Source organism: Onychomys torridus, chromosome 6 (assembly GCF_903995425.1).
Source record: "Onychomys torridus chromosome 6, mOncTor1.1, whole genome shotgun sequence".
Taxonomy (NCBI): domain Eukaryota; kingdom Metazoa; phylum Chordata; class Mammalia; order Rodentia; family Cricetidae; genus Onychomys; species Onychomys torridus.
The window spans coordinates 57332745-57348519 of NC_050448.1; the positions used below are offsets into that span (position 1 = coordinate 57332745).

General features: G+C 40.2%; 1 protein-coding gene across 2 annotated transcripts; it reads left to right on the forward strand.

Moving 5' to 3' along the window:
- Positions 1-10439: 10439 nt before the first annotated feature.
- LOC118586400 (ubiquitin-conjugating enzyme E2 variant 1-like) lies at positions 10440-10877 on the forward strand. Of its 2 annotated transcripts, XM_036191594.1 has the most exons (2): positions 10440-10609; positions 10736-10877. In XM_036191594.1, the coding sequence occupies exons 1-2, from the start codon at positions 10440-10442 to the stop codon at positions 10875-10877; spliced, it is 312 nt and encodes a 103-aa protein (XP_036047487.1). The 2 variants fall into 2 exon arrangements, with proteins under 2 accessions (XP_036047487.1, XP_036047486.1); XM_036191593.1 differs by having other exon boundaries at positions 10440-10877.
- The last annotated feature ends 4898 nt before the right edge of the window (positions 10878-15775 follow it).

Sequence of the window (15775 nt, forward strand, 5' to 3'; positions counted from 1 at the left end):
TGACTAAAATTTAAACTACCCATAGAATTGCAATTGAAAAGCCATAATTAAGTGTGAATATTGTACACAGGAACCAGTAGTGATAATAGTGGGAGGGGGGAACAGAAGTGACTGTCATGTCTTAGCTAGCTTAAATATGGACCTTACTCAACACTTGCCTACTGAACACATTTGAACTAAATGCTTTTAAGATTTACTTTGATTTGTGGTGCGGGGAGGCTGGGGTGATAGTTCAGTCAATGAAGTATTGTCATGCAAGCATTAGGACCTACGTTTGATCCCCAGAACCCACATGAATGCCATGTACAGTGGCATAGCGTTGTAATCTGCTGCTAGGGAAACAGACAGGCAGATTACCTGGACTGGCTGGCCAGCCAGTCTAGTTCACCCAATGAGCTACATGCCTGTGAGAGAACCAGCTCCACCAGACACAAGTGTAATCATGAAAAGATCCCCTTAGTAGGAAGTTCAGATTCTGTATTTTATATTTCCTTCATTTACATGCCAGCAAGCTCAGGCTTAGACTCTCTGGAGTTTTTGTTTCCCTTTTCCTTTTGGATACAGGGTCTCTGCACATAGCCCTTGGTGGCCCAAAACTTAATATGCAGAACAACGTAGCCTTGGATTTAGAGATCTACTATCTCTGGCTCTCCAGTGCTGTAATTAAAGGCCACCACATTTGACTCTTATCCCTACAGTTCTTTTGTCTCATTTTACAGAAAATAATTCCCCTAGAGACAGACAGGCAGTGCTCAAATACTGTTAACAACAAAAATGTAAATGTTTTCAACCTTTAAACTTAGCTCCCTCACCTTCAAAGATGTCTAACAACCTCATGAAATTTGGAAGGAATTAATGGGAAGCACATATGGAACTGCCTATCCTTGACCATAGAATTTCATTGACAGCAAATGCCTAATTCTATCATATACATTAACACTTACCTAATCTTGCAAACTGTACCTATAAGACAATCTTTCTTAATGTTATAAGAGGTTGAATCACATGTCTGTGTATGAACTGGGAGAGTTAGGGAAGCTCCTGAAATGCCAGTAGAAGTGTTATGTCTGACAGGAAGAAGCAGCTCATGAAGATGATGTTAGAACATAAGGGTGCCAGGTGCAGCCTGTGGTCAGCCTCTTTGGGTACCAGGTGCAGCCAGTGGTCAGCTTCTTTGGGTACCAGGTGCAGCCAGTGGTCAGCCTCTTTGGGTACCAATTTCAGCCTGTGGTCAGCTTCTAATCTTCTGAGAATCCCGATGGACTGTTTGTACCATTCCTGTTAGCTTGTCTTTCACCTTCTTATGGGTCACCCAAAGTCTTTGTAGACTTGCTGAGTCTTCTCTCTTTGGATGTATTTTGTTGGCATTGTAATCTTGAGGTTATATACCTTAAACTGAGCAATAAAACTAAGGAATGCTAATGTTTAACTAAAGAAGGCAAGGACTGAAAAAGATTGGTCTTTGCCTATAGAGGAAGTGACATTGATTAGATTCCCCCCCCCCTTTTTTTTGCCACAAACACTTTCCTGTGGTTTTTATTTTAATTGTGGTGTGTAGGTCTTGGCTGCTATGGAGGCTTAATTGTATCCTATTGACCTGTGGGCTCCCCATATTCTTCTAGTAAAACTTCTTTTGTACAAATCTTTAAAATAATATCTTTCTCTTGCCAAGAGTAATCTGGGATGGATGTTATTATAAACATCCTCTTAAGGTCAAAGTCCTTCTGAGATCTGGAGCTTTACTGAATGCAGGTAGAGTTTGGTGCTCATAAAAGTCAGAACAGGCCAGGCGGTGGTGGTGCACGCCTTTAATCCTAGCACTCGGGAAGCAGAGCCAGGCAGATCTCTGTGAGTTTGAGGTCAGCCTGGTCTACAGAGCGAGATGCAGGACAGGCACCAAAGCTGCACAGAGAAACCCTGTCTCAAAAACAAACAAACAAACAAACAAACAAACAAACAAACAAAGTCAGAACAGAAGTCCTTATTTGAAAGATGCCAGAATTCAAGGTGTTGAGAGAGTAAAATCTTTGCAGAAAAGCCAAGACACCACAGGAAGTTTATTGAATTGAAATCTGTGGCAGGAGATGCCAGGCATAGGAGTATGGTAATAGAAACCAAGTCTGAGAATAAGTCAAGGCCAGCAGTGGAGGTCTGGAAGGGAAGGAGTTGAAATGGAAATGGATGACTTCAGGCTAGCTTTGCTTAGCTTCCTTCCTCTGATTTATCCTCTGTGTGGGACGGTGACCAGAATAGTCAAACAGCTCTGAGTAGGCAGAGAAAGGAGTGTGGCTTTTCTTCCTATAGCTTCCTTCCTACCTGTAGCTTTACTCCTACACCTTTACAAACTCTTTGGATTTTTGCTTGAGGACAAGCTGGGTTTGTTTCTCTTTCTATCAGCAATCCTTTCTCCATTCTGTTAATTGTTTATGATTTGACTTTTCATGCACAGAGAATTTAATCAGTTCTATAGTGCACATTTGATACTATAATCCCAGTTACCAATGTAATTGTATCATTTGTATTAATTGCTCCTACTTGTAACATCATGTTTTTGACAAAAGTGGTGTTTTTCTTTTTGAATATCAGATGAAACATAATATCCAACAGCAATATATGCTCAGTTCCAAAGATACTTTACATACAATGAGAACCACTTATTCAGTCCCCCTCTGTTTATTTATAATACTAGGTACTTTGGACATTCTCTCTATGATACAAGTGATACAAAAATCTTGGGCCTTGGATTGTTGTTCAGTAATAAAGCACTTTCTTGGCATAAAGGCAATCAATTCCCAGATCAGAAAAAATATAAAAGTAGCAGTAAAAAATAGTTATTTGTTTCTTAGAGGGAACATTTCAGAATAAAGATTGATTTTCTGTGAACTTCTACATGTATTGCTACTAATAATATACTTGATGTTTTGTGCTATACAGTGCATGCTTTTAAAAATTAACAAATGGTGCCAGGTCCCTCTTCCCTCATTTTTAGCAAGGGCATTTTTTTTTCCTTAAGCTCCTGCTCACATTCACTGTCAGAAAATTAAACAGAATGTTAGTTACAATAACCCATTTCCAGACACTATGGGAAGACACGTGACTGAACTACAAATGCATATGTTTTGCATAAAATCACTCCCTGTTAGTAAAACTGAACATAGCAAAGTCCCATATTTAATATAATTATGTGCATGAATTTCTGAATACTATACTTTCACATAAGGAGCATATAAATGAAATCTGGAGCAAGGATCTTTAAAAACCTGTGTTGGCTTCTGCAGTGCCATGCAGAGCTTTCCACAAGTTGCGCAGCATCGATTTTGGGCAATACCACAAGGAAATATAAGCTATTTCGAGCCTGTTGAGATTGTCTCAGAAGGCTTCTGCAGAGTGTCAGTGTTTAGGAAGGAGGTAGAATATGAATGGTATTTAGGAATAAAAGCCTGATAGAGATCTTTTGCCCTGCTGCATAGAGTTGTTTCAGAGAAGTATTATCCTTTGTTTGCTTTGAAGCTTTGTCAGACTGGAATCTAAAAACATATCGATTTGTTGTCAGTAGGTTGCCTATGCTGGATGGATCTGTTTTAGCTCTATTGTATGAAGCTTACTGTAGTCCTGGCTTGAGGCAGATAGTACTTGAAGATTTATCTTCACATCACCTTTGACACTTAATTCCTCTATGCACCTTGAATATGATGCATACATAAAGGGTCAGAAGAGTGTCTTATCAATATAAATGTGTACAATTTTGTTGTGATATACTCTAGAAGCTATCTCTCTTTACTCCTTTTGATAATGCTAAATGGTCAGGATGTGGTCTGTGGTGTCTCTTTAGAAGATAAGATGCTAGCCATGTTGGATTTATCAGCTGTTAATTTTTCCTTTCTTACTCTGTATTGGGTTATTCGAATACCCAGTATAGAAGCCGACATATGGCATTTCTGTAGTACTGGATGCACATCTGCACCACAGGCAGGCACGGTTTCAAGTTTATTGAGTAGATTGCCTGTGTAAGTAAAATAATGCTTTATGATTATCCCATTAGTTTGAAATGAATCTTCATGCTATTGTAGTCTAGGATGCACAATGCGTTCTGATTTGCAAGAAACAGAAGAACCAATAAGCCAAAAATTGGTTTGAAAAAATTCAAATATTATTTTTGTTCATTGGAAATTTCATACGTTGATGCGATGTATTTTGATCATAAATCTGCCACCACTATTTTCCTCTAGCTCCTCCAGGATAATTTACCCTATATTTCTCCCAACTTTATGTCCTCCTTTTTAATTGTTATTAACAACTCCCTGGGCTCAATAATGTTGTTCATATGTGCATAGGAGTGGCCCCATCCTTGGGGCATGGGCAAGGTAGCAGGGGCAAATGCTCAAAGGAGCCACAGAGGTGAGACTGTTGGAGTAGAGAGAGAACAAGAGGAAAGTTTCCTGGACCTGTGATGCTGCATTTGGGAAACTTGTACCCACAAAAGCGACAATGTTCTCTGTCCTGCCTCCTCTTCTCCCCTTTTTTAGATTGGGTTTTACTGGGTGACTCAACACCTGTGCATAAGTAAGTCTGTTCACTTCAAGAGTGGCGGTTTGCATGACCAATGGGGGACACTTTGTCAGCAGCTACAGTACTTCTCTTTCACTCACTGTAAGATTGTCCAGGGATGCTGGCTCTACACCTAGAACTAGACTTCTAGAATTCTATAGTGATATTTTATTTGTATTGAAATGTGATTTTATTTGTATGTTAATAAAGTTGCCTTGAGGTCAGAGCAAGCCAGAGCAGAAGCTGGGCGGTAGTGGTGCACGCCTTTAATCCCAGCACTTGGGAGGCAGAGCTAGGGAGATCTCTGTGTGTTCAAGGACACAGCCAGCAGGGCAGACACACACCTTTAATCTCAATACCAACCATAGTAGACCTGGAGGTCTGTACAAACAGGCAGTGACGAGGAGGTCATGTGGCTGGGTTTACAACCAATGAGAAAACAGAACAGAAAGTCTATAAATAGACAGGACGCACAGCAGTAGGTCTCTTGCGGAGAGGAAGGACAGCAGAAGCAGTGAAGGGTAAGGTTTTCTGCTCTTCCTCTGACCTCGTGGTTTTTAACTCTGCAACTGGCTCTGTTTCTCATTTAACAAGATGGTTACATCTACAGAATTCTCCTTTGTAAAGAGACATACCCAACTCTGAGTCTGCCACTAACAGTGTGGACTTCCTCATGTTGCAAGCATGTCTAAAACTTCTCATTACTTTCTCTTCATGTCTTCCTGTAGCAGATGCCATGAATATTGGCAGGTTTCATGCCGAACTAAAACTCCAAGCTACTGTGCTCATGTCTGGGCACCTTTAGCCTTCAAAATATTCATTTAAAAATTATCCAGGCTGTTCTGTGTTATGCGTCATAGAAATATTTTCTTTATGTACCTGCTTACTCCTTTATAAGAAAAAAGGTCTTGAGTTTTTTTTTTTTTTTTTTTTTGTCAAGTTTCTCTATAATTTGTTAGTGATTTCCTTTTGATCTCAAGAGCTTCTTTCATATTTATTCTTTATCCACACAGGATGCCAGCTTCAGTGGTGGTGAGGACCACAGGCCTTGTTAAGTCATGAAAGAACAAGAACTTGTAATGATGCTGAGCACAGATGAAGAGGCCAGGGTAGTTTCTAGGTTTTAATGGGGTTATAGCTAAGAGGGGCCATTGTTTGCTGAGGTATTATCTGAACAAGCATGGACTGATAGAAAAGAGAGGGTGCAAACAAAACAAAACAAAGCAAAACAAAACATACAAAATAATCACCTCGAATGAAGAGAGAGGGTGTAATGCCCAGGAACAGTGTATATGGGGAATAAAAAGGTGGCTGAGAGGATGGCTTAGAGAAAGCAAAAGATAACATGGCAAGGAGAAAGATATGTGGTCCACAGGCCAGAACAGATGAGGCTGGAAAGCCCTGCAATTTCCTTAAAGGAGTTTTCTATGATTCTGGTTTTGCTGGGATGCTACTGGCTGGCTTAAGACAGAGTCTGACATGTTCAGTTTTTATAGATTCACTTTCTCTTCTATTTAAAGAATGGATATCAGTTGGATTTATTTTATTCCTCTAGATTTCAGCAGAAAGATATTGTATAGGGTAAGCAGAATTTGACTTTTTTTTTCTCTCTCCCTCTTCCTATTTCTGTGGGTCTTTAGCTTTGATCCAAGGACCTCTGACATTGTCTGGTTTCTTGAATTTTGGTTAGAAGAAAAGCTATGGAAATGTGTGTCTTGAAATTTGAGCATCTATAGCAAGAAGCCAAGTTTTCCAGGGCATGTACTTCCAATGTGAAAGTGTTCAAATGATAGCTGTCTCATAAAGGGGCCAGTACTCACTCTAGAGTCCACAGAATGAGGATAGCATTGTCAGAGAGACAATTCTCAAGATTTAAAACTATTTGAATGGTGTTGGTTCTAATGTTTGTCTGCATAAGAGAGGTGGAAAGAGCAAGAATCAAGTATGATTACTAGGCTTGGATGGAGTACTTGGGTGGATGATGCAAATACTAACTGAGACAGAAAAGAAAGAGTGGGTTTGGGTACATGTTTAGGCAGAAAATTAATACTCCTTTGGTTAGTTTTATTTGAAAATGCCATTCAAAATTTGATAGGGATTCCAAGTTCTAATCATTGTAAAAATCTTTGGACAAAGTAAAGGATGACAACATTTACATGGAGTCAGAAGATATTTTGTTCACTGCAACCATTCTCCACTTGAAAATCTTGCTTTGGTAGTGCCGATTTTCTTCCTAATAACTTAAAAGAGCTGCATAAAGTATCACATTCAACATAAAGCAGAAACTCACCTACTTGGCTTTCATAGCACCCTGTGGTATGACTGCTTGGCATATTCATATTCATCCATTTTTTTCCAGAATGCAGATTACTGCTCTCAGATGAGGACAGCCTCCCCTCCCAGGATATCCTATAAATCTTAGGAATTCCTCACTCCAATATGCCTTTCTGTCGTTATTTTCTGTGCCTGGAAACATTAGAGCAGAAAGTTGGAGAGAACTTCGGTGGATGACAGAGCAGAAGGGCCTCGTGGGCTCTGCTAGTTATTGGCTGGTGACGTGGGGATTCATTAAACCTCTCTAGTCATCATATGAAAATGAAGCTAATATTACCTGTTCCACAGGGATGTGGTGAGATTAAGTGAGGGAATGCTTGTATGCACTTGACACGCATTGCAGGTATTCCATAGACAGTAACTTTAACAGTTACTGCGGGACATTACTGTACCTTTGCAAGTGCGGAGACCTTAAGTGCCAACTCACCAAGCTCCCTACAGACTCTAAGGCTAATGAAGGCTATAATTGAAACCAGCAGTAATGTCTTCGGAGATCCGTAGCAAGAATGAAAACGAAATGTAAATATCTACAAAGTACAGGCATCCCTCTGGGGCTGAGGTGGAAGTTGGTCTTAAGTGTAGCCTCTCTGCCTTGCTGTAGATTCTGACATCTTCCTGATTCTGTCTGAGCGCCTTCACTCTCTTTGTAAGTTCTCAATTTTTCTGCTCATGAAGGACTTCTCTGTCCTTCCAGACTTGGCAATTATGTGTATCTATAGTTTGCTTTGATTTAGTCTATCCTAGCTCCATAGGAATTTTAGGTCACATAAACTGGGACCCTTAATTAAAATTTCATGACATTGCTGTTAATTTTCCAGAGATAGAAATTCTGTTTAGCTTGTCCATGATTTCTCTCTGGTCCAATCCTTACTGTAGCCTGGGTGAGAAAAGAGGCTGCAGAGTCTTGGGATTACACCTTCATGGAAGATTTAGGCAGGACAGTAGAAGATAAAAGGGATTTTGCCTGCAGGAAGCAAAGTGATTTGTTGTCAGGGTAATATGTTAAATAGAGAATAAAGGGACAATAAAAGTGCCTGAGATAGCTAAGGATACATGATGAACATAAAAACATAGAAGCTGAAATAACATTCTCTGCAGAGGATCTGAAAACTCAGAAAACTGCATCTCTCCCTTCTCAACCTGATTTTCCTCTTGGCACACTGGATACATTCACTTATTGAATATTCCTAATTTTCTATTTTTGAATATTACCAGTTGTCCACTCACTGCAGACAACACTAACACACATTGAACTAGGTTTTCTCTGACAGCACAGGACCAGAGCTCTGTATGTTTTTCTCACTCCAATTCTTCTCCACTAACTTTGTTAATTGTGACATGGCAAGGCTCAGGATTCAGTCTTTGCTTTTCTTCTCCCCCTGCCACAGCTTTAATTTCCCCAGTGACCTCATCTAGTCTCAGAGCGATAAATTTCACACACATGCTGATTGATATCTTCCAATTTGTATTTCTATCCAGGTCTTCACCCTGAGCTCCAGACCCACATGGCTAGCTGTCCACTTGATCTATCAGCTTAGATTTGTAATGAGTGACTCAAATGTGACATTCCCCAAGTATTGCTACCAATTTCACCTCTCCCTACAAACTTGCTCTGATTACAGTCTCAATGAAGCCCCTTGTTACATTTTCTGACCACTTTCTGCAGTCTTTGGCCTTTCTTTGTGTGTCTCAAACCTAACTTGATGTCAGTGGTCAGTCATTCTTGCTCTTTCTTTTTAGTAATACATTGTCTGACTACTCCTCAGCTCCCCAGTCATGTCAAGACAACGGCTCTTCTGACCTGAGTTACTTCATGCAAGTAGCTAGTTTCCTTGCTTCATCTCTGGAATCAAATATTCTCCCTTCGCAATAGATTCCAGAGTGATTTTCATCAAGTCATCTATATTCTCAGCACAAAACTCTGCATTGGGGTCATAATCCATGAAGACTAGAAATCTGTGTTCCTATAATCCTGGTAAGGTGCACAAGACCTGTGCCTTCCCCTTTACTTGGGACTATACATATTACTATTCACCTTGGCTCATTCTCTTGTTTCATAGATTTCTTTGCTTGTCCTTTAACATACCAGTCAAGCCCAAGTCTTGGGACATCTGCGCCTACATTTTCTTCAGCCTGAAAATCCTTTTTATGTTTCTATTCTACAGTTAATGTACATTTGCTTGAATAGTATCTTGTGAGGCTTTCCTTGCCAACATTTGAATGTCCTGAGTCTTCATCTTGTGCTGTCTGCTCCTCACTCTACTTTACCCCCAGCACTTAACCATGTGCTCAGATAGCCTGCATCTCTTCTATATAAGGATGCAAATCTACTAGTCTAAGATTTCTGGTTATTCCATTCACTGCTCTGACCTCAGAACCTGAAAAGGTACCTGGGATTTTGTGGGACCCAGTAATAAAGAATACATGGTGATTTAGTGAGTGTATTAATGAATGAATACAGAGATATTATTTTATGATGTTTTTATTTATTTACTTGGGGGGATATTCATAGACTACTATTTATTTATTTATTTATTTATTTATTTATGTATTTATTTTTAATTAAGAAATTTTCCATTCATCCTACATATCAGTCACAGATTCCCCTGTCCTCCCACCCCCAGACTCCCTCAACCCACCCACCCCCATTCCCACCTCTTCCAAGGCAAGGTCTCCCATGGGGAGTCAGCAGAGCCAGATCTAAGCCCCTCCTCCCTGAGCCAAGGCTGTTCATAGACTACTATTATACCCACTTCAAAAGTGTGTCTCCAGGTCCTGAGTCTTTCTGGAATTCTAAGCAATTTACCTCAAAGAGCAGCAAAGTATGCATTTTGGTATCCAGGCCCCAAGGATATACTGCTTTGGTTCAAACAATTTATTTCCTGTTGATTTCTGGTAAGCAGTTAATTATGAACATAATATTACCTGGCCATAGAGCTGTCAGCACAATAGAAGTACTTACATATGTTCACATACCCACCTGGTTGCTTGGTGAATGTTTAGATCACATGCTTTTAGCAAAATCCACTGACACTGATCAACTACCCTTGTACCCATTCCTATCCTTTTGTCTTCATGTATTTAAAAAGATACTCCTTGACAATTGAACAGCTTGAACTGTTTGAGAGGCATCCAGGCTGTGGGACCGGGACCTGTCCTTAGTGCATGAGCTGGCTGTTTGGAACCTTGGGCTTACACAGGGACACTTTGCTCAGCCTGGAAGGAGGGGACTGGACCTGCCTGTACTGAATCCACCAGGTTTAAATGAATCCCCAGGGGAGTCTTGGCCCTGGAGGAGATGGGAATGGAGGGGAGGAGATGGGGGGGTGGGGGGAGGGAGGACAGGGGAACCCGTGGCTGATGTGTAAAATTAAAACACAAATATAATAATAATAAAAAGGAAAAAAAAATAAAAAAGACCCCAAACCAATCAACTAAACAAATAAATAAAATAATAAATAAATAAACTAAAAAAAAAAAAAAAAAAAAAGAAAGATACTCCTCGTCTCTTACTATTGATTTAACAATATTCTGAGAGGGAGCAACAGCAACGCAAGATGGCAGCTACCACAGGCTTGGGAGTAAAATTCTCTCGAAATTTCCGACTGTTGAAAGAGCTGGAAGAAGGCCAGAAAGGGGTAGGCCACGGCACAGTTAGCTGGGGTCTAGAGATCGACGAAGACATGACACTTACAAGATGGACAGGGATGATGACTGGGCCTCCAAGAACCATTTATGAAAACCAAATATACAGCCTTAAAATAGAATGTGGGCCTAAATACCCAGAAGCACCCCCATCTGTAAGATTTGTAACAAAAGTCAACGTGAGCAGCGTGAGCAGTTCAACTGGAGTGGTGGATCCGAGGGCCACAGCAGTGCTGGCCAAGCGGCAGAATTCCCACAGCATCAAAGTCATCCTCCAGGAGCTTTGGTGCTTGATGATGTCAAAAAAGAACATGAAAAAGCCACCAGAAGGGCAGTGTTACAGCAATTAGTCACCAAGGGCCCAGCCTCCCCTCCCCAGTCCAACCTAAGGCTTCATTTTCCACAGTAGTGAATTTTCTAGATTCATCTTGTAGACCTCAAAGTACTGAAGAGACTCCATCCACTGAGACTCCATCCTGGAACACTGCTCTGATACTAATTTCTTGTCCATTTGAAATACATAGGCCGTGCTGTGTAACATCTTCTGTTGAGTGTAACCCCTGGCTGCCTAGTTGAAAGAAAAACAAATAAACAAAAACCCAATATTCTGAGAGGATATTGAACTTAAAACACATATTTTATATTCATGCTTAACTCTGGTTTAGTAATGAGCACTTCAGTCTACTGCTCTCCTGCACGTCTGTGTAGTAACTAAATACTCACCTTAGCAGTCTGTCTGGAATGAGAGTATCTCTAGGAGATGGCTTGCCACCCAGTCATTCTTTCAGAGATGTGTAGTCTATTGATAAGATCTAATCAGGGCACTGCCTGACAAACATCTGTGCTTGCTTAGATCTCTCCTAATTTCTTTGGTCTACAGTTACCCTCCCAACTCCAACTTAAGATGACATTTCTTTTCATGCTTGATGTTCAAGGTTTGTGAGATCTCTTCAGACAAACAGGATTTTGTTTGTCAGAGGCCAAATTCCATTTTACAGGTTTTAATCCCTCTCAGCTTTTATCTGAAGCACTCACGGGTCAGCACAACATCATTTTCTTCTGTTCCTTTCTCTCAAATCCCTCTTCTGCCTTTAACTTATGTATATTCTTTGATCTTGTTTCATTCACTCTTTAAAATCAGAAGTTGCACTTTGAGTAACAGTTTTACAATATGACTTGATATATGATGTAAAAATGTTATGATATGGTAGATGATAATAATAAGATGATGGAAGTATTTATATTAAACTTCCTAGAAATTAGCTTAAGTGGTAATGTACACTGCACCAGCAAGGCATTACTGTCCAGGGGGATATGATTTTCTTCCTTGTTACTAGAATAGGGTTTTTTTTTTTATTGTACATTAACAAAACATTCCAATTTTACCCTAGTTGCAAATCAAGCTTCATGTTCTAAAATAAGGAACTGGAGGAGGTTTTTATCCATAGCTTACTATATTGCAATGATTCTGTGAAAATACCATTTTCATAATCACTCTCCCCCAGTACCATTGCCATCAAGTTAAGAAATACACAAATATTTACTTAGAAATCTCGATAAACATAAGAGGTTTATGACTGAAATGTATTTAGTCTTTTCTCCCAGGGCCTTCTAAGAGAAATATTCATTTTGAAGTGGAAGAAAATGATGTCAAGTTTTCAGAATTCATCTAAAGGTCTTAATAACATGAGCTGCAGAGGGTGGAGAGAAGACAGAACATAGAGTGTGCAGTGGCCTTCACAGAAGTCAGGAGGGCTATAAACAACAGAAGCAAAGCTGTGGCATCGGAAGTAGATGCTCTTGGTTAACTTGTCAAGTACTAATTCGAACACAACTGCTCTTTATGTGGCCATACACTCTGTTACAAATGTGTCTACTCTTAGTCCAGTTATATTGTGAGGGAGCAGGTGTCTTTCCACTGCCCATAAGTCAGCAAGATTTCCTTTTTTTTTTTTTTTTCAATCTTTAAAGATTTATTCTCTCTCTCTCTACACACATGTATACATGGGTACCTGCAGAAGCACTAAGGTGCTGGGATGCCCAATGGTTGGGAACCACCTGACTTGGGAGCTAGAACACAACCCCTGCCCTTTGCAGGAGCAGCAAGTGCTCTTAACTGTGGAGTCCTCTCCTCAGTTCGACTTCTTTTTATAATCCTTTAACAAAGCAAAAGTGAACTTTTCAGAAAACATCTCACAAGAGAACAACAAGGATGTTCACAGGTGGGTAGAAGGACAAAGAGATGGAGGAAAGGGGGGAAGTGGGGAAGGGAAGTCATGTGAGAGCTCACTCTCATTGCAGGGTTTCTTCTTGTAAGCGCTGACTATGGCTCACTGTTAAAGTAGGCAGATGGCTAATGTCATCTGCATGCATTAAGCCTGTTAGTTTGCCTACCAGAGATAGGAGTCACGTAGAAAATCAGAGAGGTACTGCTTCTACTTTGGGCTCTTGCTCCTTACATTTGCTTGGTAAATGTTCAACAAATGTCATAAACACAGCTATGTGGGTGTTTAAAAGTTTCAGTATTTTCCATGTCAAATGAATATGGTGAAACTGAAGTGAGAACTTTTCATATTTGAATTTTATTATCTGACTAGGATGGAGATAGGTATGACTTCATTATGTCTGGATCAGTTACCTTTATAAATTCACATATTGTACTGAGTTGGATTGTAGCAAGTCAATGGTTCTACACTTTTATTGCTCTGCTAATGATTCCTTGTTTTTGGATTTGCACACATACATATCTATAAGTTTGTGCTGTGCATACATCATGCATATGTGTGTCAAAATGTATGTGCACATGTGTGGAGAGGACCAAGACTGACATCAGGTGTCTTCTTTGTCATTCTCCACTGACATAATGAAGCAGGGTCACTCGCTGAATCCACAGCTTGTTATTTTTGGTTGTCTGCCTATCCCGCTCACTTTGGGGATTCCTAGTGTCTGCTTCCTAAAGACTGGGATTATAGGTGGGCTGCCACACCACCTTATTCTACTGAAGATCCATGCTATTGAAGCTATAAATCTCTGCAGCTGCTACCATATATAGCACTATTTTATGACATAGGGATAGTGACTCTCAACTACCCTCTGTAGTTCACAAATAAGATTTCTGTGTCCTGACTGCATCAGCTTGGTGGCTTTGTATAAGTGCAGAAGATAAACTGACCAAATTTATGCAGCTTCTATATGAGCCACAAATGTCTTGGCAAGCAAAGGCTCATCTATTTAGAGCCAGTACAGATAAAGCAGCACAAATCATCAGTGCTCTGAAGAAAAGTAAAAAAAAGAAAGGGAAATGAATACTTCGTTCTAAAAGGGTACCCCCTCCCTGTATTCTCCATTTAATCTTAAAATAGAGAGCTAAGATTCCTCCACATTATCTTTACTTATTGTACAAATGTGGCTCCTTTCATGTCAATGGAGGCACTCAGGCTGCTGGAGCATGCCTCATTTTTAAAACAATACTCTGTAGAAACATTGGAAAACCAGATTCACAAAGAGAAGTTTGTTTTTCCTTCAAGGGTTCTTACATTATAAATACTTTAGCTAGGAGACAACTGGTGAATTTCCCCTTTCAGGTGTCAGGAGGAATTTGTCTTTCTGCAGTGCTCACTGTGGTGAAGCCTTGCAAGGCCTTCCTCAGCCCCACCATAAGGGATGACTGAAGAAGGATTTGTGGCACAGTCTTGAGGAAAAATGCTTACTGGGGGCTTTACAGAAAATCCTGATATTGATCTGGCATCAGAAGGAGCTCCTATAGTGCTTGAGGTGATGTTCTGTGAAGAATAAATTGGTAGACTTATTTAGAAAGAATTGAGTTCCATTTTCCATGGTGACTAAACCAGAAATGCTTTTGGAGGGAAAAGCTTATTATTCAGGCATCTCTAGAGGCAGTTGGCAACATTCTGAAGGTGTTAGGGCCTGGCCAGATATTGAGACAGTAACAGGCTCCTTTAGTGTCTCAGCTGCACAGTAGGAGGGGGATATATAAGTCAGGGTTAGTCCTGTAGCATCACTAGAGAGCACTGGGTAGGAGTAGTCATGTGTGTATTATTTTGGGTGGCCCTTGGTTATCTTAGGTCAAATAAAAGAGGAGAAGAAATTTAGGCAGAAAAGTATACATCAATTTTATGGTGGTTTTCTGCTGAAGACAAAGTCAGATGGTGACAGGCTTCAAGCTCTTCTTCTTTCTTTATGTATGTTCTGACTTGATGAGCCCTGCCTACACAGATGTGAACCCAACAACTAGGCAGCCTGGTTATCTGGGTTATCTCCCAATAAGCCACAGAAGTGACTCTGAGAACCTAAGGCTCAGCAGCAGGGGACCATGAAGGCTCAGAAGGCATGGTGTATTTTTCCATTTCAACAGCCTCCCACACTCCCAACTCAATATCTCACAGACTGTAGTGACAAGCAAAGTTTTCTAAAGAATTCAGCCTGATAGTCACATATAATCTGTCAAGGTAATAACTCCCTTAGGGCTTTAGGGAGAAGAGTATTTCCAGCCTGACATTTAAGAATGCTGCTCGTTACAGCCTGTGTCCTACCCCCCATTTCAGAGACTGGGATCCAGATGCTTCCCTGTAGGTCAGCAAACTACAAATGCAAGATAGCATCAGGACACAGCTATCATGCTCCAAGCACCCTCTTCAAACAGCGCTAGGGGTTACAGGTGGGACAGAGAGAACCACTTTTTGTTAAATCAGGCATCCTTGTTGACACAGCTTGACTGTTATTGCAAAAACATATCGAAATTATGGAACTTACTGTGCTAGTCAAGAGGCCATTAGTCTCCTCGGGAAATCAATCACAATTTGCTGTTTTTCTGACATTTTAAATAATTCTGAGGTTTAACTAAGTGTGCTTGGATGCTATCTGGAATCATAATTATCAGAACTGTTTTCCTAAGTGAAAAAAAAATATCCCTGGAGGAGGAAACAATCATAAGATTTCTGTAAGAAAATGATGGTATGAGTTAAAATTTTATGTTTCAGGCGTGTTCCCCTATCCCAGTAGTTCTCAACCTCTGGGTCTTGACCTCTTTAGCAAACCTCTGTCTCCAGAAATATTTACATTATGGCTTATCACAGTAGCAAAATTACACTTAGGAAGTAGCAATGAAAATAATTTTATGGTTGGGGGTCACCACAACATGAGCAACTGTATTAAAGGATCATAGCATTAGGAAAGTTGAGAACCACTGTTCTATGCCATCTTAGATATGAGCCAAGGTTCTGCTGCA